A 27789-nucleotide genomic window follows, 5' to 3' on the forward strand; every position below is an offset into this window, starting at 1 on the left:
GTTTATTTGGCCTGTATCTAGTGTGGCTACCAAGGCAAGCTCTTTCTATCTCTTCTTCCTCAGCTTTATGCTTATATGCACCTAATAATCTGCCTATAAGGGCGTTTTGAAAACTGAGGTGTTAGGCCACTAGAGTAAAATTTGTCACAGAGTGAGATTAGTAAGTGTTTGGTCCTTATTTTTATGTTTTTTTGTTTTGGCCAAGAGTACAGTGCTCAGGGCTTACTCTAGCCTCTGCTCCCAAGGATCACTTCCGGGAGCACTTGGGGAATCATATCGGATACCAGAAATCAGGGGTTGAACTTGGATGAACCCTGTGCAAAGCAAAGGTTCTATAGCATAGTCTCCTCATTTTGTTCTGTTAATAGATGTTAGGTACAAAAGACAGATACTTTTTCTCTAAAAAGATTATAACTCTTTTGTCTTGATGGCATATCTTGCTGCACTCAGGGTTTATTCCTGCCTCTGGGCTCAAGGATCTCTCCTGATCGGTTCAGGGTACCATATATGATGCTGGAGACTGAACCCTCATGAACCATGTGCAAGAAAGAGCTCTATCCCACTATATTATCTACCTGTTGTACTTTAAGACTTTACAAAGCTCTTCCTGTAAGCTGCTCTGAAGACAGTTTTCTGAACAAACTCTTTTTATTCTTTTTTAAGCAAATAGGTGTAGGCACATAAATGTTGTTGGTTTGCCTTTTACCAGAGGTTAAATGGTGGTGTTTTAAAATTTGTGCTGAAATATCTTGATCTGCCAATGGAATAGCAATTATTTATTGGATTAAGTACTGGTGTTACATCATTGAATAAGGTCAACTCCTTGGAATTATTGCAAGTTTAGGGGCTGGAGCGATGGTGCAAGCTGTAAGGCATTTGCCTTGCCTGCGCTAGCCTAGGATGGACTGATCCCCTGGTATCCCATATGGTCCCCCAAGCCAGGCACGATTTCTGAGCAGATAGCCAAGAGTAACCTCTGATTATCACCGGGTGTGGCCCAAAAATCAAAAACCAAAAATAAATTAATTATTTCAAGTTTAATTGATGTAATAAATATTTTATATACTTAAAAAAATTAATTGGTTATCTAAAATAGGAGTTGTTTCTTTTTATAGGAAGGAGCAGAAACATAGTAAACTTAAAATTGCATTAACATTTTAAAATTTTGTTTTATTTATTTGCTTTTGGGCCACACATATCAGTGCTCAGGGCTTACTTACTTCTGCCTCTGTTAAGGTGTCATTCATAGTAGCACTTAAGGTACTATATGAAGTAGAGGGCACTATGGTTGGCCAGGTGCAAAGCCAATGCCTGTAATGGCTCTCCAACACCCCAAAATTCATTGTATTTTTAATAAGTGACGATGTCACTTTTATTGACCAATTTTAATAGCCGACCAATTATCTAATTGACTAAATAATTTGTATTCATGCACTTTTATCATTTTCATGCTTCATTATCACTGTATACAGTGTAAGTATTGAACCTGTTTTACAAACAGTATTAATCTTAATTTGGTCTGGAGGCTTTAAATCTCATTCCCTTGTTAAACATTTCCTTTATTATGTTATCCATATTTTTCAATGTCAGGAACAGTTGATGCTGATAAAAGCAAACATTTCATCAAATATATTTTAATTAGATTTTTAAAAATAATGAATGCATTTCTAACTCCTCAATGAAAACGCCTAGTTTGGAATGTAGAGTTCAAAATCTGTCCTCTGGGCTTAATTTTACTCATGGAACATTTCAGTAGTAGGATATATTCTGTCTTGGCAGAATATCTGTGTGAGCAATTGGAAAAAAAGGATTTAAATTTGTCCACAGGTTGCTAGCCACTGAATAGGAGGGAACAAAGCTGACCACTCATCCCACCAGGTAGAGTGTGTGCACGACTCACCCAGGAAAATGTCCTTCCTCATCTCAGAAACTTCTTTTCTTTTTTTTTTTTTATAATGCTGCACATTGATGTAGAACTTCATGGGGCCTCCTTTTGTAACTCATTTGGGGTGCTCGTTCTTGATCTTCCTGGAATCCAGCACTCCCTTTTAAACAGTGCTCTTCAACACTGCTATCTTAACATAAGGTCCAAAAAATGCTTCTACTTAAAGGTTAAAAACAACCAAAATTAATGCTTCATTCCATGTATACCATTGGAAAAATGAATAACCTCAAGAGCTTTTATATCTTTCTATTAACTCATGGCTAGCACAAGACAATATTTTCTGGAAAGTTATAAAAGGCAAGGACTATGAAGATGGTTCAAAGGACTGGAGTGCATTCTTTGCATGCAAGAGGCCTAGATTTTGTTCCTAGTATTCTGAGTACTGGCAGCTATGGCAAAAAGTAAAAATGAAAAGGAATAGTGATGGCTCAAGTGGTAGGGTGTTTGCCTTACATGTGCTAATCTAGGACCTCGGTTCCACACCCAGCAATCCCCCAAGCCAGGAGGGATTTCTGAGCGCATAGCCAGGAGTAAACCCTGAGCGTCACCGAGTGTGATCCAAAAAACAAAATAAAACAAAACAAAAACAAAGGAAAAGTGAGCAAAGGTGCTGGAGGTCCATAGTTCAAAGGTCTGAAGGCATGCTTTTCGTGCTAGAGGCCCATAATTTGATCCAGGCACTTTATGATCAGTTCCCTCAGCAATGTAAGGATCAACCTCCGAACACCAAGCTAAGAGTAGCCATTGAGCATTATTTGATGTGGTTCAAACATGTTAATCAGTCAGTCCATCATCAATCAATCAATTCTAAAGTTTTACTGTACTCTGTCCATTCATTGTAACTCAAACACACACAATTCTCTCTCTCTCTCTCTCTCTCTCTCTCTCTCTCTCTCTCTCTCTCTCTCTCTCTCTCTCTCTCTCCTCTTACAGATTCACTAATAAAATAGCATAGGGGAAAATAAATCCGACTTCCCTTACTTTGTTCTGCAATAATCACTGGAGAAAACCATTCTTCTTCCTCCTGGCCATTCAGCCAAGACTTTCTCAAACTTCCCTGTGCCTGTGCCTCATTACAAACCACATATCATAGACTGTCTGGGGGAAACTTAGGAGCCCTAACGAGGGGAAAGTATCCTTAAGCACTCCTCTTCATGCAGTGCTTGTCTGAATTATTCCCTGAGAAGAGAAGCAGAAAAGCCAAACACCAGGTGACATGCTGCACCTTTTCTGTCTAAATTTCTACTTGTCAAATGGGGAGTCCGGTCTCAGGCATTATCCCCAGCTACGACGCCTGGGTTCACAAAGCTCACATCAAAGTGTCATTATTGTCTTTCCAGTGATTTGGTGTCCCCAGAGGATCAGCCTGTAGTTAGGCTTCTCCCGGAGATGCGGAGGAAACTTCCTGAGTGTTCGCTCCGAGGAGGCTTTTGACTTCCATTGATTCGATTTGTGTCTGATTATTGAGAAAAAGCATGGAGGAGGGACTCCCAATGCTGCCCAACTTATGCTGGAGGCTGGGGGCTGTCCTGCTTCTCCGCGAAGCCCTTGTCATCTCCTCCTCTCTCTCCCTGTCACACTGACACGGCCCCCTGGCTGGGCTGATTGGTCGCTGACAATCAGCGCTATGGAATCCAGAGCTCCTCGCCGGCACTTCCTTCCACTCCCGAGAAGCTCATCTCTGCCCCTCTTCTTGCCTGTGTGGCCCCGCTGTGTCCCAGCACCAGGGGAGGACGGGTCCTGGGCGTGATGCTGAGCTGAGCCGAGCCGGGGGAAATTCCCCAGGCTGCTGTTGCCTCCGCGGGCGGGCGGGCGGGCGAGCGGGCGGCTGGGCTGGCTCTCCCGAGAGTCCTGTTCCAGACTTCTCGGGGTTTTGACAGCAGACAACTGCATGCGGGCCAGTCGGGGAGGCTGACAAGGACTTGTGTGTGTTGTTTTATTGCCTTCATCACTTAGCTGGCCTCATCCCAGAGCCGTGGGCCCGCAGGTTCCTGGCGGATCCCTTTCTGCCGAAGCCTGCCGCTGAAAGGAAGGCGCCTTCTCCTTCTGTTGACTCTATTTTTATGGTAAGTGCTTGCCTGGGAGCTCTTGCTGCAGTGAGCTGAAGGCAAGGCTTGTTTCTCTCTCTTTACCCGCTGGGTTTAGTGACCTTCTACTTGCCTTTCTTTCCTGAATGCTGGGGGCTCCTTGTCTAGGGCGAGCTGGGTTATGAAAACGCCCCGGGGCCATTTGTCTGGATTTTAGGGTCTTTTGATGTTCTTTTGTATATATTTCCTAAACCTGAGCTGCTGCTTCAGCTCTGATGGCCACAGAAACACTCTTTGTCCTTGAAGCAGCAGCCGGGGAGAATGTGTTCAGTGTGGTAAACTGCAGCACTGTGCGGAAAATCTGGAGGGGAACTGAGCCATGTGGGCGAGATGACTCCCTCGGCTTGCCTACGGGGGGCATCACTGGGATTCTGGAAGGGCCGGGGGTGATGGGCCCACCTAGCCAAGTACAGCATCTTTCCCGGTGGAAAGAGACAAGCACATGTGTGAGTTATGCCGAAGGCTGCTGCGTTAAGTACCGGCTCCAGGATCTGGAATGACCCTCTGTCTCTAGGGCTTTGGAACTTGGGCAGTCACATTTGCAGAAGGAGGAATTGTGGTCCGCGGCATGGCACCAGCAGGATGGGAATCCGCTGCATGACCTCATTGCTTCTTTCCTTTTGGAGTCTTTTGGGTGCCCCTTATGCAAAGCTGTTTCTTCCATCTTCCCCAGTGGCTGTTGGGGCAGCCAAGATAGACGCAGCATGTGAGTTGACAACATAGTTTCAGCTTCCTGATGAGAGAGAGATGCTAGGAGGCAGGTGGAAAGGTTAGACTTTTTGAAAAGGAAAATAAGCAGGTTTCCAAGAAAGAATATGCATGTTGTAGGACTGGGGTGAGTTGTTTATTCCAGGACATGAATATCCTGTAATCCCACAGTCTTTGATTTTTCACCTGATCTCCTGAGACATGCTGCAGGCTGCTGCCAGTCTTCACGTTTCTGCTGCCTCTTGAAGTCCATTTGGGTTGAGTTTCCATCTCCTGGAACTATATTTCCAGGAGTCTCTTTTCCTCTGATGGAGAGTCTCCTATTTCTTTTTGGTAGCAAGTATACTGGATGACTCTGGCCAACACAGCATTCCAAAGAATAAGCCTCGCAGTGTAATTCTGCTGAGTGCTTCTCTAGTCTTGGGCCTGGACATGGGCTTTTGTATGTGTGTCTTTTTCCTATTCAAGTTCCTTTTACTCTAGGCAAGATTCCAATGTCATGAAGTTTCTTATATGTCAAATCAAATGTCACAAGTGATTGTGAAACACTTAAAGTGTGTGTGTGTGTGTGTGTGTGTGTGTGTGTGCGCGCGTGTGCGTTTGCATGTGTTTAAGGAAAAGAGAACCCTTATGGTCAAGTGTGTGTTGTCTCTCTGATGGCTTTGAGTTTAGAATGTCAAGTTCTTTAACCATTTTGTTTGCTTTGTATGAATTTTTCTTAAAACAGTGATGATGACATCAGGCATATACTTTTAGCTTACTTTCCAATTTCACAGTAGATACAGTATAGGTTCTTTTTGGGTAAAGGGTTCTTGGCATATATAAAAAAAATATGGGCTATTTCAGTGAAAGCTTAGTAGCAGGTGAAGCCAACAAATTAAGTTATAACAAGGACAGAAAACTGCGGTGTTTGCAGACTGTGGTTTCTCAGTCCTTAAATGATATTTGAATCCCTGTAGTGTTGTTCCGGTTACATCCTTGCCCATTCTCTCCTCTGCTCAGATGCGTTTGTGGTTCTATGGTGATTTGACTGGCAGACCTTTCTTCTTCTTTTGCTGATTCTTTAATGCTGAGTTGTTTGTTTACATCCTTAATGGTGGTTTCTTACTTTGCTAAATTTATTCTCCAATTATAGGGTTTTATAAGCAGGTGTGTTGGCAAATTGAGGTACTCATCATGATGGGAAGAGTTAGAATCAGATCGGGTGTCATGGAAATACACTGCTGGTGATTTCAGATGCATTTAGCAAATATTTCATTTTAATCAGCAACAACTTTGACAGAGAGAGGATATTCTTTACATTTCCACATTTTACCAAGCATAATATTGAGCTGGATTGCATGTAGATGCAAGCACATAAATACCCAAACATATATGCTGTTTGTTTACTTGGGTTATTATGTATGTATGGTTTTAGTAGTGTAACAAGCTTACTTAAAGAATAGAAGAAAAATTCCCGAGACACCTATTAGCATCCTCTTGCTAGCTTCCCTCCCACTCTGCTTCTTTTTTTGGGGAGGGGGGGGAGAGGGATTTCCCCTTTTCCCACAATCCTCATCCATATAAATGCCTTGGGGAATTTCTTTGAATTGGGAGAATGCATTCTTTAGCATTTCATTGTCCCACAGCATGTGTTAATTCCTTTGCAGGGTCTCTGAAAGCAGCTCAGAAAAGGACTGCAGGAAAAATTGATAAAAAGCTGTTTCCCTAGTGGGCCTGGAGCTTCTGGATGTGATGAAGTCACTACAAAATTTTATCTCTGTGTGTATTTCTTTGGCCTTTCTGTGCTTTGCTACTGATTGCATTTGCAACTCTAACAAATTGAAGTTTCTTGAAATAGGATTAGAAACACTTAGGTTGGTATAGGTGCTATTATTCATTTTTCACACTTCTTAATTACAGCTCTCATTAAAAACAGTGCCCTTACTCTGTTTTATTTTTTCCTTTTGGTTTGTTTTAATTTAAAATCTACAGCTTGTATTGTGAAAAGAGTACTCTTCCTTTCTCAAATTCCCTTCCTTTTTGCTGGCTTGATATCTTCTTCTGTATGTAGGCAGTCATACATACATGCACATATATTCAAATATAAACATAGAAAATCAAAGTATTTTAATATAGTTGTTTCAGGCTGATTGGTCACATTCTAATGTTCACCCTGTAATCATGTAATTGGAAGAAGAAATGGTTTCATTAATATAAATATAACCTCATGCTTCTTTAGCCATTCTTGTCATTAGAACTGTTTTCCAGAGTTGATTGATTACCAGGACCAAAAATAGAATCAGTTTTGCATTTTAACTAAAGACATTCTAGTTTTATCTAGGTTGGACTGCCCTCAAATCTTGGCCATGTTTACTATCTAAAAGGTCTCTATGTTATGCAATGTGAGTGATACAAAGTAAATTAATTTTGTTATGTGAATAAGGCCTTTAGGAATGGAATGAACTATATCATTAAGGATCTTGACTGAGTTTTTATGCTCTTTTCCCCAATATGGTAAAGTCAATATATTTCTTCAAGCATCTCTTCATGAGCCTTTTGTTTTTTGTTGTTTCTTTGTTTGTTTGTTTTTTGGGCCACACCCATTTGATGCTCAGGGGTTACTCCTGGCTAAGTGCTCAGAAATCGCCCCTGGCTCTGGGGGACCGTGTGGGACACCGGGGGATTGAACTGCAGTCCTTCCTTGGCTAACGCTTGCAAGGCAGACACCTTACCTCTAGTGCCACCTCACCGGCCCCGTTCATGAGCCTTTTTTTTTACAGTGGGGAAAAGTAATGTACAACTCCCACATAAAGCTGCATAAAGGGAGAATTGTATTTTTTAGCAGATATTCAAAACCATTTCCAACACCTCGGTGAGGGTGATTTACTTTGAATGGAATGTGCTATTCTATGGCAACTCACACAGATTGTATAAAATAGGAAAAATACTTCATAATCTGTATTGAATACTACAGTTTTGTTCCTCTACTAAAATTATTTAGGAAGTAGTGACTAGATCAGTATAATAGGGGAAAAAATCATGTCCCAAGTAGCATAATAATGTAGCCAGACTGTCATAAATGTTTATGTTGCAAGTTATAGTTCTTGGGTGGGAGAAGGAAATGGGAGAGTTTCCGGAGGTGACCCAGATCATATTATAAGCCTCCAGAAAAACATAAGATGAAAGGGAAGTTTCTTCCCTATCCTTTTTGAAAAAATTAAGCTCTTTTTAAGTCTTATTATATGGAAAGTCACTGTGGTCTACAAACTGTTATTAGTAAGGTTTCCAACTTGAACTATTTTATCACCATATCTGCTTTCCTCCACCCAGGTATTTACTTCCCTCCATCCTCCTATTGTCCCAGGAACTCTCAATCTCCCCTGCTCCCTTTTGACAAGCTTCCTTCCAAAGACAAGTTCTCAGTTTCTGCTCTATCTTTTACATTAATTCTCTAGTAAGATTACTGAGTCAAGAAGAAAGAAGAGCTAAGATATATTAATAAAAATTTTGATAAAAAATTACTAACAAGATTTGTTGACTTTACTTCTTTAATAGAAATTGTTAACCTTTAACCAGGTATCTGCTCTGTGACCTATTGGCTCTTTTAAAACAACTGCAAAGTTTTTGTTTTGGAGGAGTAAAGAGGGAGTTCTTGCTGGCTGTGCTCAAGATTTATTCCTTCCTGCTCTGCCCTTAGGGATCACTCCAAGCAGGGCTCAAGGAACCATATGATGCCAAGGAGAAAACTCAGCTTTGATGCATGCAAGGCAAGTTCCCTAGCCACTGTACTCTCTTTCTGGCCCCTCATCAGCTATTCCCATGGAACATATAGACATTATAATACAACAGAAATTTACTTACATTTTCTTATTGGTTTCCACTGGTTCCTTTTTTGATTGCCAGGGAAGAAGTGTCTGTTGCTCATCAGAAACCATAGCCAATCACACCAGGGTATCTAAAGGACTCTGGTCCGGTTCACTCCAGCCTGGTACTAGCCACTAACTTCCCTGTAAGATGCAAACTTAGATCTGGAACATCTAGATTAGGTCAGATAATCTCAAGGGCCCCCTTAATAACCACTGAAATAGTGAACTGTTACAGTAACAATCTAGTTTTACTATTTGAACATTCATTTCTTTCTTTACGGGAGAGTCTTTCAAGCATTGCTCAGGAACCTGGTGATTCTTGGCCAATTGGCTTACTGTCCAATTCAAGGGCCTGAGGATATAGTGCTGATTAGACTCTGTGGTGCTAGGATAGCAGTTAAGGAGACCACCCTGGCAGAATTGCCAGGGTCAGGAAGGAAGGCATTTCAAAGCTAGGTGTGCTCAAGGATCCACAAGATTCCACAGTGCCAAATTGGAGGGACTTTGTGGGACTAAGCATTGAACCAGTGTCAAGCAGAGGTATCTTGGCTCCTATATTATTTCTCTATCCCCTAGATGGATGGTCATATCTGATAAATTGACCCATATAAGGCATTCCATAGGGGGCTGAGCTAAACCTTCCCAGGACCCTTCAAAACTTTCAAAACTCTGAAGGATCCTGGAGTATCAGAGTGACATGGAAATGTGCAGTTATGGTGAGCCTTCATGTAGTGGTGTGTGTGTAGACAATGGCCACTTGTTTGCTCTGGGACATATTAAAGTCTCCTTCCTATAAAAAGGAACCTTAAAGAGGGAGATTTTTCCTTCACTGCCCTCACATTTCCTTGATGTACCAGGAAGCCTATGGTGCAAAGCAGATGTGCCGTCCGTAAGGTTGAATATCTGATTAGTACGTGGCAATGCAATTGTGGGCATTTGACAGGTGCGTTGAAGTGCCCTATGTCCTGCTCTGGTTCTTGCTGTGGGATCTTGTCTACCACATCATCCCAGGATAGTTTATCCTCTGCTCACAAAACTGCTTTGTGACCTCCCTCTGACTGGTGTCCATTATTTCTGGGCTCATCTCATGCAGATGACGTGCTGGTATCAGCCAGAGTGAGTCACATCAAGCAAATGTTTATGGTAATTTGTTCATGCTTGTATGGAAATGCATTTTTTTATATTGGAATTCTGATTTTTTTGAACATACCAAGACTTTTATCAACACCATCTTTAGTCCTTCCTGCCCCACCCCCAGTCCTAGCCCTGGCATCACACCTGTCTAATGAAACATTTGTTCTGTAGGGGGCGTGTTGTGCATAAGTGGAAACCTTCATCTATGACTTCATTTACCCAGTACTTAGTGAGCAACTGTTATGATCGTTCTCATGCTGAGCAGCAGGAGTTCAGGTGTAAGCAGCTGGAGGAGGTCCTGCTCTTCAGAGCTCAGAGTTTAGTTAGGCTTCATGGACTTTTTTCAGCTTTTGATTCTCAGCTGGGGCTATCTGCTCACTATTTTCATGCGGTTTTTCAAGACTAGTTGGAAACAGTTTGCTTTAGCTATTATGATCAGTCAAGTGATTGTTTCCCTGGGATGTTCTTCTTCTGAAAAGACACCTTTGCTGTCATTGTCATATAAGGATAGTTTTTCCAAACAGTATTTTTAGCTTCTGGTTTTGTTACCTGATTCAACAAAAGGGATTAATTAGCTAAACTTGTTTGTGCTGTTGCTGTGATTCACAAAATGACAGTTCCATTCTTCGGCAAAATGAATCTGTTCTCTGGAACATTGGATAGCAAAGTCTGTGGGACTAGTTTCAGGCTAAAGAGAAACTCTTTGACCTTGTGTATCTAACCTAACAACTTGCACAGCTGTTGCCTCCTCATCTGCAATCCCTGTGGAATGTTCCAGAAGTATAAAATAATATGTAGCACTTATTTATAAGTAGAATAATGCCCAGCTCTTACTTGCTCCAGTGCCTTTGCATGTGTCTATAGTGTCTCCCTTTTTTCTTCAGCTAACATCCAACCTCAAATATGATTTTTTTGGGGGGCCACACCTGGTGGCACTCAGGGGTTACTCCTGTCTCTGAGCTCAGAAATTGCTCCTGGCAGACTTGGGTGACTATATGGGGTGCCGGGAATCAAACCCGGGTCCGTCCTGGGTTGGCTGCATGCAAGGCAAACACCTTACCATTGTGCTATCACTCCATCTCCAAATTTGATATTTTTACCTATGGAAGATTTTTGATCTGTTGCTTAAGACTAAGTGGGTTAGAATTTGTCCTATTATGTCCCAGAGTGCCAAGATCTACTGGAATTTGATGGACTCAATATTATAGTTATCTGCTTTTCTCCCAGAGATAATTTTTCCTTGAGGACAAGGATAGGATTATGTTTTAATCTTAATGCCAGGGGCTCATTCAGTGCTGGTTGTGTGAGTAGCTACTCAGAAATCCTCAATTAATACTTTTATGGAAAATATAAGTTTTTGAAAAGCTGTGATTAAATGAGTTATCCTTCAGAGAATGGAGATCAGAAGTCATATGCCCAATACCAGAAATCTCTCTACTCTCAAATGATGAGTAAACAACAGAGTAAACAGCAAGAACATATTAGCACAGGAGAAAGGGTATGAGTGCTTTATTAATCTCATCCCCAGGATGATGTCTGCAGTGCTGCTTCTTCCTTTTCCCCCAAAGAATCAGGGAATAAGGTAATGAAGGGAGCCCATTACTCCATTTTTCCAAAATAATCAGGCAATGTCAGGAACAAATCAGCTTTATTGTAGCTCAGAATGGGATCTAACCAGTCAGTGCCTCATTTGAAAAGTAACCTGTTGAATTATATTTTAATTTATAAAGTCCTTGATAGTGGTGGATGATGGTGAGATGGATGGTAAAGCCTTTCTCAGCTAGCCTGGACGGCGTGCCTACAACCCCCTCGAGCCGGCCGGGTCTGCAGGTTTCAGGGTAACGGTGAGGAAGTGATCCACAGGCAATCAGGTTTCAGAAGACATCAATAGGCCCGAGCCACCATCTGTGGCTCCTAAGCTTTTTAAATCTTTTAAGCCTGCTCCATAAGTAGCCCTGCATTCAAAGTTGTCTGGCCCAGCCACCTCTTGCTAAATTCTCTGTCTCCTTCCCCTGAATCTCCCCTCCTCCCATCTATCCTCCTGGTGAGCAAAAGACTCCTCCCAGATGTGGGCAAGTCTACCTCTAAAGGTGAGCAAAACAGGAAGTTGGGGGAGGGGAGTAACAGTAACCTAAAATGATGCATTGAGGTAGGAGGAAGAACCCAAGACTTCTTGACCATTGTGTAGGTAAATAAAGTTCATTAGTGATAGAAAAGGGTTTTGTTTGTTTGTTTGTTTGTGAGCCGGAGAAATAACACAGCAGATTGGATATTTGTTTTGCATGGGGCCAACCTGGGGTTTATTCTTGGCATACCATATGGCCCTCCATCTTTCTGAGTTCAGAGCTAGGAGTAACTTCTGAACATCACTGGATGTGACTCAGAAACCAAAAAGTTTTAAAATAAAAATTAAAAAAAGAAAAGAAACTTCTTTCATTCTCTCAGCAAGTACTTACTGAGCATCAAGCATCTGGAGAAGCAACAGCAGCAAAGACATCTAACCTCTCATCTTCCCAGGGTTTATGTGGTTAGCTATGCCTGCTGTGTCAATAGCAGCTTCCAAACTTGGCACCCATTGAGAAGCTCAATGGAGGAAAAGACTTGTGCTTCACTAAACATCTTCACCTTGGGCTCTCTTTCTATTTATTTACAGATACTGATGTTTAAGTGATTTTTCTTTGTTTCCTTGTTTTCAGCTTGCCCTTTGGTTTCTCCACTGCATAAGTGCATCTGTTGAACCAATTAAGAATATAATGACCCAAACTGATTATTCTGCAATTCATTTTGAATTGACTTAAAAGATCTGTGAGTTGAGCTAATGATGTAAGATGACATAGCACCTTCTTTGCCACTGTGAGGTTATGAGTTTGGTCTCTGGTGCTTCTGCATATGCTGAGTGCACTACTCTGCTGTTGAGGCCTGGAAGATGTGACCCCCAATAGTTTCTTCTTGGGCTCTGAGGGATTTTTGACTGTACCATGGCCAGCAGTGTGTGAAAATCACAGCTAAAGCATGACTCTTAGTGCTCTGCAGCTAAAAGTGGTGGCTAAGCTCTGTGGTCAGGAGGGAGATCCAACCCCCCAAAGTAGACATGTGACCCCAGGTGAGCCCTGCAGAAAGAATGAGTGTCAACGCCACATTTAAAGAGTGTGATCACCAACAAGCCCATGTGCAAGCATAAATAAAGAGGGGTGTGGAGATAGCTAGAAGGACATGTATGCCAAGGTACAATATTGATAGAAGCAGCTTCTATCTTATGAGGAATATCTGATGAGTTGGTTTATTGTAGGGGGTGCTTTGATACTATGTAATGCAATATTTAAGGATTTCTGAAAGTTTCCTAAAGTTATGTGTGATTTTTGATTCATTATTAATATTAGATTCTACACCAAACAAGCATTTAAGTGATAGTTTTTACCTTGCCTCTAAATGAATTAGGATTTAAAGGAAAGTCTATACTGATAGTAGAGAGCATAGTTCCTATGCTGTCTGTCTACTTACCTTTGGCTTTTGAATGGATTCCTTATTTTTTTTTGTGTGTATGGTCATTTCAGTGATAATTTCAGGGGTAACTTAAGAATTTCTACCTCAGAAAGTTATTAGTATTAAGTGAGATAATACATGTAGCTCAATACCTGCAAGATGGTATTTGCCCAACAGTTATTAACATGTGATTGTCATTTGTTGTCTTTCTGGTATTAGTAGTTTGAAGAAATTCAGTTTTAGTATTTACGTCTTTACATGCTTTATGAAATTTCTCTCAATAATTATAACCCACTTTGTCATATCTATGATGAATATTGAAGATGCTTTTTGGGGAGAAACTCAATTTTTGCAATCATATGCTTATTCTATCATATTGTTATTGCTATTATATGCTTAGTATCACAGATGAATTTGCATCTTTGGCTGTAAGCTGGCAATACAGTGTGGGATAAAGAGGGAAATTAAAGGACAGAGAGGCTAGGTATAGATCTTCTTTAGGAGACCCATACCACTTTCTGGCAGGACAAGAAAAATGAAGTGGAGGAGAAAAGAAGCAAAAAGCAACAAATGGGATTCCTTGAAGTTAGAGAAGACTTAGGATAGGTGTGAGATCTGGGTAGGCTACTGCTGTGCTGTAGCATGCAGATTCCGAGATGTGGTAGGTGACTAGTAAGTAGCAATTATGTGCCTGTGTTTGCAAGGAAGATTTCTAAAATCTTATATTTCTGGCTGAGCTAATATTGACAGAAATATGCCAATTTGCATTTCGATGCATTGAAAATGCCTCTTCATAAGTCAAATGGCAAATATTTTGATTTTAGCTAATATACTAGGTGAAAAGTGACATCTCACAATTTAAATTTTGCAATCTTTTTTGTTTGTTTGTTTGTTTGTTTTTGGTTTTTGGTTTTGGGTTCACACCCGGCAGTGTTCAGGGGTTACTCCTGGCTCTATGCTCAGAAATCGCTTCTGGCAGGCTCAGGGGACCATATGGGATGCTGGGATTCAAACCATGGTCCTTCTGCATGCAAGGCAAATGCCCTACCTCCATGCTATCTCTCTAGCCCCTAAATTTTGGAATATTTTTATGTGTTTACTTTATTTCTTCTTCCTTGTGAAATCTCTTTGTGAGCACATTAGAAAAATGTGTTTTCAGGACTGGAGAGATAGCATGGAGGTAAGGCATTTGCCTTGTAAGCAGAAGGACGGTTCAAATACCGGCAACCCATATGGTTCCCTGAGCCTGCCAGGAGCGATTTCAGAGCGTAGAGTCAGAAGTGACCCCTGAGCGCTACCGGGAGCTCTGTATCTGGTCAAATATGAACACTGACATATTAACCTCTTTCTAAATAGTTGCCTTTATTCCCATTTTTCTTTAATAGTGTCTGTGCTTTGGGGGTGGTTAAGAACTTAAATTTTTGTTATTGCTGTTGTAGCTTCTAGATAATGTACAAAAATAAGAAAAATATAACCTATCAGTGTTCATAACTTAAAGAATTTGGAAATTCCCTAATTTATCTTGTATATTTTGATGTTGTTGGGGAACTCCAAGTAGAGCTAAGGAGGCCTGGGACCTCCACCTGATTCACTGGCAGCCAGGCAGGCAAGTTAATGCAGAGGTCCAAGGACACAATGCTGTCTGGGCTCTGCAATGTTGGGGCTACCCAAGGCCACCCTAACGCATGGGGACTTCCAGGGTTTTCAGAGCTGGCGGTTGGTGTTCATGGACTATGTCGCAAAGCCAGACTAGGAACATACTAAGCATGTTCACTAAACACTGTTACATATATCTCCAAGCCTCTCCTATTTTTTTTTAATCTTGTCTTCTCATGTTGTTTGTCCACAAGTCTTTTGGTTTGGTAATACAATAAATATTCAACTTTATTTTCTCTCAATAGTTGTCTCCCAATGTTTCATGAGCGACCTATGCTATGGGGATTCTTGAGAAAGATGAGGTTTCCTGGAACCAAGGTGGAGGTGGTGGAAAGGGGGAAGTATCATTTATTAAATCCCCAAGTGGGCAGAACTATTTCTGGAATGTGGACTCTGATTAGCTGAGTTTCAGCTGGTGGGCTAGATCCACCTTGTGTTAATTTCCCTGATTTTGTGTGTTCTCAATTCCAGTCCTATTTCTGGCATGATTCGTCTCCTCTTACTACTACTTTAGTTTCTGTTCCAGGATTTTTCTGGCTTTTCTTATGTGCTTATTTTCCTGTGAAAACTTTGGAAATAATTTAGTTTAAAAAAATAATCATGTTGGGGAAAAGGTTAAGTTCATCCCTATAGATTGATCAATGGAGAATTACAAAATTGAGTCAATTTGTCCCCTGTGGACTCTATAGCCCTCATATATTCACATTTTATTTTATGAGCTTTGGTGATGTTTACAATATTGTTCACATATATCTTGATAGTAGCTTTTGAAAATTAATCAATATAGTTTTATGATCAGTACATGAATTGTCTTCACATATTTCCATTAAGAGCTGGAAGGGAGTAGTTCAGCTCCTCTACTTTGTGTACAGCACAAAGTACCTGCAAGAAAATTATGCAAAATATTTACAGTTGGGTGTGATTTTTCTCTTTCTGTATTTACACCTGTTATTTTCAATTTTTATATCACTTAAAAATGGATTTTTAAAATATTTTGTGCTTTAATATTTTTTGCATTCCAGAATATCAGTTACTCACACCTTTTTTGAACAATGTTCTGAAACATTGTCTTACAGGTTATTTTTGTCTATAGGTTTACTAAGGAGGCATTGAACAAGTATTTACTATAGGCTAAACATTAGAAGTATGAATACTAAAAACAAAGTGTCCCTTTAATTAAGGAATCAAGTTTGGAGATGGAAGTGAAATTAGAACAGTATAAGCCATCATGTGATCTTGAAAGCACATGCTAGGTGAAAATGGAGTGTGGGAGGGAAACTGAAGACCAACTTTGGAGAAATTAATGAAGGTCTCACTGAGAAGGTCGCATCTGAGCTGCTGACATATGAACAAAGCTTTAAAGACTGTTGAAGACAGCAAAAATAGCATGTACAAAGGCACTGGGGTATGAGTGAGCTAACAGGAATTTAGTACTGTGGTAGGAGATAGTGCTTAACCTATAGGTGATCTCAAAATGTAGTTTATATGACATACAAAGGATGGTTTGCTATATTCTGTAGCAACAGAGGAAAAATTTAAGTGGGAGAGATACAAAGTCGGATTTCAGATTATATCACTCTAACAGCCACAAAGGAAATGATCAGGGAAATAGTGACCCCTGTGAGATAGTTACTGTTGTTTTGTTTTGTTTTTAAACTAGGCTAGTGACATTCTAATGACAAGGGAGCTGTTGGTAAGATTCATTCATTCAACAATTATTTATAGTCTTGCCTTATTTAACCATGGAGGTGCTGTCTGAAACTTAAGTCATCATGTGATTTTGTCCTTCTGTGAATGTTATAGAGTCTATTTGCTTAATCTTTAGGTCGTGACAGTTTGAATGTGGAGGTCTTTAAGACTTTTCTTAATGATTAATTATCAACACATGTTTAATTTGCTATACCTATTTTATCTGCATATAGTTCTGTGGTTGAGTAAAAATGTTTTGGGCCTGAAGGAATTATGAGCAGAGAAAAGTTAAAGGGAGTAAAGGACACAAACCTATAAGGTACAGCCTACTAACACATTGGCTCTATGGTATAGTCTGTTGAGACCACACGAGGATGTCTTTCCTGTTGTTGATTGAAATATCATATAGTGACTCATGACACTCTTTCCCTGCATCTGGGTACAATCCTATACTGGACTCTAGGAATGTGGTACATAAAACACACATTTCTTGTTCTCAGATATTTTGTATAAGGGGAAGGATACACACTAATATGTCAGGGGAGGTCACTGCAGTGACATAGAATAAAGGGGAAAGGGAAGACGCATGGATAGTGGGACCTTGGAGCAGGAGCCTGAAGAGTGGTGGTTGATAAGATCAGGGTGTCCTGGCATTGGAAATAGTGCAAAGGCTTCAAGAGGACTGAGTAGCTATGATCAAAGAATAATGAAAGATTTAGGGAGGTGAGAGCAGAGAGCTAAGAAGGCTAAGAACCAGGGATGGTTTATATTAGGTTTGACCCAGGGGAAAGAGGAAAATGGGGCAGTGTTTGGAACACAGACATGATTTGCCTCAATTCCTTTATGGGACCTCACTTGCTGCATGGAGAGTGACCTAGGGAGTCAGCATGTAAACAACTCTATTAGGAGGAGCTGTGGAGCCAGAACTATTTGGTGGCTTGGCTGCTTGTTGAGGTTCAGAGGTGGAACTGGGCCATTTTTATGTTAGGGGTAAGCAGTTGGGCCGTAGGCTGCTGTGCCTTTAAGCAGAAATATTTAACATAGATATCTAAACAGTTCACAACATAGTCAAGGCCATCTACCACAAGCCAATGGCTAATATTATTCTCAATAAAAATAAACTAAAGCCTTTTCTCTAAAATCTGGTACAAGACAAGGCTGCCTTCTCTCACCACTCCTATTTAACATAGTGCTGGGAGTTTTTGCCATAGTGATTAGGCAAGAAAAAGATGTCAAAGGCATCCATATAGGAAAGGAAGAAGTCAAACTCTCACTGTTTGCAGATGACATGATACTATATTTAAAAAACCCTAAACACTCTACCAAAAAGCTTCTAGAAACAATAGATTCATATAGCAAAGTGGCAGGCTAAAAATTAACACGCAAAAATCAAGGGCCTTCTTATATATCAATAATGATAGAGAAGAAATAAACATTAAAAAACAATCCATTGGGGCCGGAGAGATAGCATGGAGGTAAGGCGTTTGCCTCTCATGAAAAAGGTCAGTGGTTCAAATCCCAGCATCCATATGGTCCCCTGAGCCTGCCAGGAGCGATTTCGAATGGCTAGAGCAATCATTGGGAAAAGGAATATGGGAGGCATCACTTTCCCCAGCTTTAAATTGTATTACAATGCTATAGTCATTAAAACAGCATGGTATTGGAATAAAGACAGATCCTCAGACCAGTGGAATATACTTGAATATTCAGAGAATGTTCTTCAGACATACAATCATCTCTGGGTTCTAAGAAGAATAAAAGACATTATTGTAATAAAGCCTGTAGACAAGAGAGATGAGGGCTGGAAGGAACAGCTCATGATATGAAGCTCGCCACAGAGTGGTGAGTGCAGTTAGAGAAATGACTACACTAACAACTACCATGACAATGTCAGTGAGTGTGAGAAGTAGAATGCCTGTGTCAAAGGCAGGCGGGGTGGTGGTGGGGGAGATAGGAGGCATTGGTGATAGGAATGTTGCACTAGTGAAGGGGCATGTTCTTTTTATGACTGAAATTCAACTACAATAGTATTTGTAATCAAATATTATAACTTAAATAAATATACTATTATTAAAAATAAACATAAAGTAGGGGAAGAAAATAGTGGGAACAAATGGAACCATGAATACAGTTAATACCAGAATTACCTACAGACAAAAAAAGGGAGAATTTCATTTTTAGTTGTTATTGTTCTGGAGGTGGTGGGGCACACCTGGGGATGATTGGACCTATTCTTGACTTTACCCAGGAGAGAACACTTGTGGTGCTCAGGGAACCATATGCGATCCTGAGGCTTTGAACTGGGTTGGGTTCATGAAAGCAAATGAGAACTGTTGTCTTCTGCCCTTGGTCAAACTAACAGGACACTGGCTTTCCTCTAGTTTTTTTTTTTTTAATCACCCAACAGGAAGAGAAAATTCTTATAGGAATAAGGATAAGTCTGTTTCTCAGAAGGACTGTCACCACTCTTGGTACCAACATCAGACAAGAATATTTCTTCTGAGTCCCCAGAAAGAGTGGCTTGGGGTGTGAGTGGTGTGTGTGTGTGTGTGTGTGTGTGTGTGTGTGTGTGTGTGTGTGTGTGTGTGTGTGTGTGTAAGAGTGGCTTGGGAGGTGTGTGTGTATGTGTGTGTGTGTGTGTGTGTTTAAACTGTGTTTTGCTATAATAGTCATAGGTCGTATAATGCTGAGGTTTCTAAACCACTTTTGTGTTTAACAGCACCTTTTCCAAGAGAAATGTTTGTCAAAGCAGTAGCCCAGAGTTGCTGGGGATGATAGAGTTTGGTTCAGGGATATGAAGCAGAGATAGTATCTTTGTCCTTTAAGCAATCTTCCCTGTATATTTCTTTTCACTGAGGTTGGAGAACTGTTATGTGTTATTGACTTTAAGGTGATATTATTCCCTAGTACATAAGGACCCAGTGTGTAACAATTCTGTGTGGTTGATTACAAAGACTTGGAGCCCTAGAAAAGCTGGGTGAAAGCCCAGTTTAGCATTCTCTTGAGTAGCTAATCTTCATTATGAGTAATCTTCATTACTCATTTATGAGTAACCATCTTCATTCTGAAGAAGAGGATGGAGCTTCTAGATCAAAATTATACCTTAAAAAATGAAAGGAATTTTATTTAACACTGTATAGTCTCACTTGTTTGTGTATGTGTGAGTGGGGGGATTCAAAACAACTATTCTGGAGAAAAAGCTATTCAAATCCTCATGAAATGTGAAAGGTATAAGGATTTCAGTTTCTTCATGCCTCTTCTTTCCAAGGCACCTCTTGTTTGAATTTATAAAGAAGTTGTTTACTTTTCATAGTGATTGAAGACTTGCATTTCTTTCCCCCGTTTTTGGGAGGATGTGGAGAAATGCCTGGCTGTACTCAGGGCTTACTCATGACTACACTCAGTAATCAATCCTGGAAGACTTGGAGGACCTTATGTGGTGCCTGGCGAACCAGGGTTGACTGCAGTCTATCCAAGCATTTACATCAGGGATCTCAAACTCAATTTACCTGGGGGCCACAGGAGGCAAAGTCAGGGTGAGCCAGGGCTGCATAAAGGATTTCACCAAAAAAAAAGTACTCAAACGTCATTATTAACAGTTTTAATTATTTCTTGTGAACATGAATAGAACATTCAGTGAAGATCATGAACAGTTCTTCTGAACATGGCATCTTTTGCCTACTCCTTGCTGCCAGAGACTTGACAGTGCTTCTTCTCACAAATCTGAACCACATTTGGCTTTAGAGAGGAAGCAGTTGAGACCCTCAGTATGGCTTGAAGATGATCATCATTAAGTCTAGACCTGTACTTTGACTTATTGAAGTTCAATGTGAAAAATAACTTTTCACACAAATATGTGCTCCCAAAAAGGCACATGGTGAGCTTGAATATTCAGGAAAGCTCAGGGAAGCTGGGGGGCAATTCTCTCAAAAATTGCCCTCGCATGTCTGCTTTTCCACTAATTTCCCTGAACTTGGCTTTGAGATCAGAGTTGCATTGCAGGTCAATGAGCTCCATTTGAAGCACAGGAGGGGCATCTTGCACATCAAAGGAAAAGGGATCCACAAAAATTTGGAAAGTGGCTCTGTGCTTTTTGAAGTCTGCAAATCTGTGATCAAATTCCTTCTAGCTAAAAAATAGCATCAACATATTTCTCACCACTTAATGGTATGCCTGCATCCACAAGTTCCTTGCATTGCTGGGAAATGGCAAAGGTTTCTCTGAGAGAGCTGGTATTTCCATAACACAAGTTTTGTGGAGAATGCTCTCACGTTGTCATAGGCAGCACTGATGAGCTGCCCCGGGCCTTGTAACATCTTGTTTAGTACATTCAGCTTATGTGTGGTGTCAACAAGAAAAGCTAAGTCCATGTGCCATTTGTGATCACTCAACTCAGAAACAGTATTCCCATCCTTCTCCATGAAGGCTTTCACTTCTTCTCTCAACTCAAAAAATCTTTTCAGGACATTTCCCCTTCTGAGCCAATGTACCTCAGTGAAATAGAGCACATCTCCATATTCTGACTCCATTTCCTCTAAAAAAGCACAGAACCTCCTGTGCTTTAAGCCCCTGGATCTGATTTGGTTGATGCATTTCACAACAACAGACATCACATTGTCACATGGCAGGTATTTACTGCAAAGGGCCTGCTGATGGATAATGCAGTGAAGAGAAATGGCCTTCTCTACACCCTCCTCTTCAAGTTTTCTTGAACAAGTGCCACCAGTCCATTTTTCCTCCCTGTCATCAATGGCGCTCCATCGGTTATTATTCCAACAAACCTCTTCCATGGCAAACCTGCATTCTCAATGGCATCACCAGATGCCAAAATATTTTATTAGCAGTGGTCTGGCCATGCTTTGTAATTATTGTGAGCAGCTCCTCTGTCAATTCAAAATTGTAATCAACACCACGGACATAAATTGTGAGCTGCGCAGTGTCTGTTATATCTGTGCCCTGGTCAAGAGCAACTGAGTATGCATCAAAACATTTGGCTTTCTCACACAGTTGATGATAAATGTCACTTGACATGTCAGAAATGCGCTCTGCCACAGTGTTGGCAGAAAGGCTGATTTTGCTAAATTGACCTTTCTTTTCCAGACAGATAATACTTGCAGCCTGTAACATGCATTTTTTTTTAACAAACTCTCCTTCTGTGAATGGTTTCCCTGCCTTAGCAATCATCTCACTAACCATGTAACTAGCTTTGACTGATGCAGCATTCTCTTTGGTTGCTTTCTTGAAGAAATCTTGTTGCCTCATTAGATATGCTTTAAGACTGGCAACCCGGTTGGCTCTCTCATTTCCTTGATATTTTGCACATTCCTCAGCATGTTTAGTTGAATAATGGCATTTCAAGTTGCATTCCTTGTGCACTGCAACTTTCTCTGAGCAAATAAGACATGCAGGGATGCCCTTGTGCTCAACAAAGAAATACTGCGTCTCCCACTTTTCATGAAATTGTCTGTGCTCACCATCAATCTTTCTCTTCACTGCAGGCTTTGAAGTCATGATGAAGGTATGAGAAAATCTAATTCTGTAATAAACTTCTTTCCTTTCTCTCCCTTCTCTCCCTTAGGCCTCCAATAATGCAAGGGTCAGCGGGCAGGAGCAGTGGAAATGACGTCTGCCATAGGCACAAAGTATTCGCGATTATTCACTTACCGAATATTTGCAATAAAAAATCTCAGCAGTAAGAAAAAATCACAAAAAATCGCATTAAATATTTGCATACCCCGAACGGAACTGCTTGGGGTATGCAAATGTTTAATGCAATTTTTTTTACTAATGCGATTTTTATTGCGATTATTTGGTAAGTGAATAATTGTGAATACTGTGATATTTGAAGGCCAGCTGTGGGCCACAGAATGTTGTATGGAGGGCTGCAAAAGGCCCGCAGGCCGTGAGTTTGAGAACCCTGACTTACATACTGTTCCATCCTGCATTAAACTTGTGGCACTGTGATTTACAATACTGCCAGTTATAGGGTTTTATACATTTAATGTTCCACCACCCCTCCATCAGAGATTTCCTCCACCAATATTCTCTCTCCATTGTGCTAACTCAGGTTTTTCTCCAATCCATCTTGATTGGCACCCCAGCCTAATTTTGTGACTAGGACTTTGCTCAGACCCATGTAGGTCTGAGAACCAGATGTTTGTAGGCCCCTTCCAAAGAAAACAGGATTGTTAGCACAAGCTTTAAATTAAAAAAAATTTCTTATTAAAATATAAAATAAAAGTTTTTTTTAAAAAAAGTTTTTAACATTTAGAAATTGAAAATCAGTCCATGATGACTTATACAAATCATAATTGAGTTTGAGGCATGTAATGTTCCAACACTAATCCTATTACCAGTGTTGACTTCTCTCCAGTGTAATCCTCAGGTTCCCTCTCACTCCCAGCCTGCCCCCTTAATAGGCACATTCCACCCCCAACCATCCTCAGGACTTAATCTGGGTTATGTACTCAGGGATCACTTCTGGCAGAATTTGGGGGACCATGTGTTGTGCTGAGGAATGAACCTGGGTTGGCCACATACAAAGCAAATACCCTATTTGCTGTACTATTTTTTCTGGCCCCTTTGGGATGCTTTTAAATTTGCTTGTTGTCTATCTCTTGCTGACAATGATCTTCTCTTGGCTCTGTGATTTAGATAGATTCGTATATCACAACTCTACATCACTGAAACTCTTAACTTCAGACCTGGTACTTCTCATCCATCCCTTCTTATCCTCTCTCACTTTCTCACTTGGTTTCTTTACTTCCCCGTTTTCATTTCTTAATTTTTTCTTTGGCTTTTAGTTTCGGGGTCACAACCAGTGACGTTCAGGGGTTACTCCTAGCTATGTGCTCAGAAATTGCTCCTGGCTTGGAGGACCACATGGGACCCTGGGGAAACACCCTACCACTGTGCCATCACTCCAGCCCCCCTTGTTTTCATTTCTATAATTTAGGGTCAGCATACATTTTGACAGAGTGGTGAACCCTGGCTGAAAAAGAAAGGCCATAAATAAAGTGAGAATTTGTGTGTGTGTTTTTTTAATCTGGCTTAAAGAGAAGATTGATGGCTAGTAGCAGCAGCAGGAACCAGCCAAGGGAGAAGAGAACATTTGAGCAAGAAATGTAGCCTCTCTCCTTTGCTGTAGCAGTGATGTGTGTTTGTGTGTATGTGTGTATGTATTATTGCTATAGTTAGGGTGATGGATGTGGTGCTTATCATGGCCCTGAGTATGGTGGTGGTGTGGGGAGACTGGTGCCCTGCCAAGTTCTTCCCACCTACCCATGGTACCCACTATGTCCCATGGACTCAATAGAATTATTTTCATTTATCTGTATGATTATCTTGGAAGGGCTCTAAAGTAGTCATTGTTTTGGATAAGAAAAATGACTGTGTTGAAGTCTTTCAAGAAACCCCAGATTTCTAGGAACTCCTCCAAATTCAAATGTTAAGGCCACTTTTCTATTTGTGGTCCTTTGGCCTCTTTTCAGCTCAAGTTGTTTTGTGTCTCTGAGGGTTGTTTGTGCATGTGCTTGCTCTTACTCATGGATTCTCTTTCTGCTCAGGAAAGATATTTTCAGCCTCGTGTTTTATAATCTTGCTAAGGCCCTCCAAGCAAAGGCAAGGCTTTTGTTTCCCCACAAAACCTGCCTTGCAGTGTTAAAAATCATAACCTAACCACTAGATGGACTCCGCCCAGGTTTTGTTTTTTTTTTTTCAACAGAACCACACGACTTGAATCATCTTGTCTGCCTCATGAATTGAGGGGGGAAAATGAATGGTAGCAGGACCAAAGAGTCATATGAAAATAGAGGGGAAATAAAAAAAATGATCAAATTTAAACACCAAACCCAAAGTTAATGACAACAGAATTGATACCCAATCTACAGCAAGCTATATATAGAGGGGACTAGTTTTCTTGCAGTCTCGGGGGCAAATGAGGGAGATATGGGATGCATGCTGGGAACAAGGGTGGAGGAAGGACAACACTGGTGGTGCGAATGGCCCTAATTCATTGTCATTATGTGCCTTAAATATTACTGTGAAAGGTTGGTAATTATCTTTGGTTACAATAAAAATAATTTAAAAATTTATAATGCCACCTATGCTGCCTGTTTTGATATACTCCCTATTCTACAGAACCAGACCCTGGTAACCTTCGGTATCTGCCTTGGGCCTCTTGGGCTTCTGTAGCCACCTTGCATAGCTGAGCCTACTCTATGCACATTGTCTTCTTATGTACTTATGAAAGATATGGGAGTTCGTCATACATTGGCATTTCCTATACTTATTGACTGTTTTGTATATAATGAAACTGAGACTCAGGTGAAATAAATTTTTCAAAGTCAGTAAGTTCTAAACAGGACCAAGATTTGGGACTTGATCCCTTTGTTCTTTGATGCCTTGTTCTTCCTCTACCTTTTTCTGATGACCTGAGTCATTCGTCCCCTTGGCCTGGTCCCTTGCCTCCATCATTCATTCTCTTACTCACACTTACATGGATAGAACAGATTAGTCTCTAGTGATGATTTGCCTTCTTGTTTTTCTGTCTATTGGATTGGATTGTGGCTATAATTCTAGAGGATTGTTGCTATCTGTCCTCAGCTTCCTGCTAATGAAAAATATACTTAGTTAGCATAAGACCTTATAATATCTTCTGTTAATTTCCCAGAACTTATTTGATTGTGGATAATTTAATTTAAAGACATTCAATAAAATCTTAAAGTATGAACCAGAAAGATAAAATATGGTGGGTAAGGCACTTGTCCTGAACATAGTGACTTCAATTTGATCCCTGACACTGCTAAGTGTGGCCCCAGAACAAAACCAAAAGTTTTGTATGTTTTAGAGGGTTGCTTCAGTAGTGCTTCAGGATGAATCCCTGGCTCTACACCAGGGGTCTCAAACTCAATTTACCTGGAGGCCGCAGGAGGCAAAGTCGAGGTGAGGCAGGGCCACATAAGGGATTTTGCTTACCGAATATTCACAACAAAAAATCGCATTAGTAAGAAAAAAATCGCAAAAAATAGCATTAAACATTTGCATACCCCTAATGGAACTGCTCAAGTTATGCGAATGTTTAATGCGATTTTTTTCTTACTAATGCGATTTTTATTGCGATTATTCGGTAAGCGAATAATCGCGAATACTGCGATATTTGAAGGCCGGCCGCGGGCCACAAAATGTTGTATGGGGGGCCGCAAACGGGCCGCGAGCTTGAGACCCCTGCTCTACACTCAGGGATCACTCCTGGCAGTACTTAGGGGATCATATGAGGTACCACAGATTGAACCTAGGCTAGCTGCATGCAAGGCAAGCACCCTGCCTGTTGTATTATTGCTTCAGTCCCTGAAACCCACAAGTTTGTATGCATATATTCTGATGCTGGCCTTTTGATGAGGTATTTGCAGCAGTGTTGGAGTAGGGGTCGATGATTGGCATGGGGCTGATGGTTCAGTGCTTGGGCCCACAATAAGTGTGTCTGGGCCCAGTGGTGGTGAGGCTTCCACACTACACATAGAGGTGCTGGGAAGACACCCGCTAATGCTGGTGACAGGAGTTAAACAAGATCTCATGCCTTCCAGGCATGGGCTAGCTTTCTAGCTCTTACTCAATTTTAATGGCACAGTCTGGGTTGATATAATGTGCTAAGACTATGTAACTTCCATTAAAAAATAAAGGCTGAATGTTTGGGCGGGGGAACTCCATTGTTATTTTTATACCTCAGACAGTTATGAATATAGAGTGAAGTCCTTTTTAAAAAGTAAATTTACCATCCTGTAAAATGGTCACAATAAATCAGTTTTAGAACCCTTTAATTCTCATAGTAAGGCTCAGCATATACACAAATAGTTCTGTTTATAATTATCTTTTTGAAAGTATCACAAATTTTCATAATCATTCTCAAAAGAGTGGAAGAAAGTTGGGGCAGGAACAGAATTTAGTCATTTTTAAAAATCTTTTTGGGGAGATGGGGCTGTATTGGGGCCACACTTGGCAGTGTACAGGGCTTGTTTCTGACTTTGTACTCAGGGATAACTCCTGGTAGTGTTCAGGGATCCAAATGCAGAGTTGAAGATGGACCCAGGTTAAGTGCAATCAAGTGCCGTCACCCCTGTGCCCTAGAATTTCATCATTTATCAAAGCATGAATACAAATATCTTACCTTAGACCCATGGACAGCCTATGGAAGAGTAGCAACCTTGCAGACAGAGGTAGAAGTTGTGTCCTTTGCATCCTTTCACATGCTGAATACAATCATGTGACACTGGCATTTCTGAGTTCTGGTGTCATAACTAAGTGTGCACTGCATTCTCTCCTCCATCCATGTGAGAGGTTAAAAAATTGCAGATACTATGATGGGATGCATGATGTGATTATTGTAATAGTTGAAGTGGAAGGAAAGAAGAAAAAGTAAATAATTAGATGCGGATGTCTTATCCTTTTTCATGCTTCACAGTTTTATGTTTCAGTTTTTTCTGGGCCACATCCCACATCCAGTGGTGCTCAGCACTTACTCCTGGCTCTGTGCTTACTCCTGTTGGGTTTGGGAGACCATGTAGGGTAACGAAGATCAAACTGGGGGATAATTGTGTGCAAGGGCAAAAACCCTACCCACTTTATTATCTCTCTGGCTCCCATCTCACATGTTTTTATTGATGGAAACATAACTGGAACGTCCATCTAGGGTTTGACTGAGATCCAAAGTGAGAGCAATTAATAGATTCCTCCTGCCAAGAACTTGGGTAGGTAGAATCTGCTTAATGTCAGAGCTCAGAAATCTGTGATAAACCCTGCAGAATGCTTGCATGCATGCAAGTGTGTTTATTTGTGTATGCTTGTGGGAAGGCATTTGAGGTTGACCTCTGGTGAGCATGTGGGAGTGTGAGAAGGGTGTTTATATTTTACTCCAAATCATGTGGGACAAACCTCCTTTGTGACTTGTCTTCTTGCAGTAGTGTGGGGCATGGGGTTCTAGAATTTCATATTCACCCCAAACCTGAACATGTTAAGGGCCAGGGCCAGAGCCCATAAGAAACTCCAAGAAAGGGGCAAAAAGAAACTGACCTGGTGTTGTGGGGCACAGATGGTGAAGATCCCTGCATGGACCACATGGAGTACTAGCGTTTTATTTATTTAACTTTTGTTTTTTCCTTTCCTTTGTTATTTGTTATTATTGTGCTTGTGTGTGGGAACCTCACACTTGGTTCTGTTGATCACAGGTAATTTCTTTAATTAA

General features: G+C 40.8%; 1 protein-coding gene across 2 annotated transcripts in view; it reads left to right on the top strand.

The window, feature by feature from the left end:
- Positions 1 to 3777: 3777 nt before the first annotated feature.
- The window catches only part of ANO4 (anoctamin 4), a 388617-nt gene continuing 364605 nt past the window's right edge, over positions 3778 to 27789 (top strand). The window contains exon 1 of one of the 2 annotated variants that reach the window (XM_049782805.1): positions 3778 to 4011. Coding sequence is in view for 1 of the 2 variants with exons in the window: in XM_049782803.1 (XP_049638760.1) it covers positions 4780 to 4801 (22 nt within the window). In the remaining variant the exon portion in view is untranslated. Of the gene's footprint in view, positions 4012 to 4727; positions 4802 to 27789 lie in introns of those variants that run through there. The other variant, XM_049782803.1, reaches the window with a different exon arrangement.

Source organism: Suncus etruscus, chromosome 11 (genome assembly GCF_024139225.1).
Source record: "Suncus etruscus isolate mSunEtr1 chromosome 11, mSunEtr1.pri.cur, whole genome shotgun sequence".
Lineage (NCBI taxonomy): Eukaryota > Metazoa > Chordata > Mammalia > Eulipotyphla > Soricidae > Suncus > Suncus etruscus.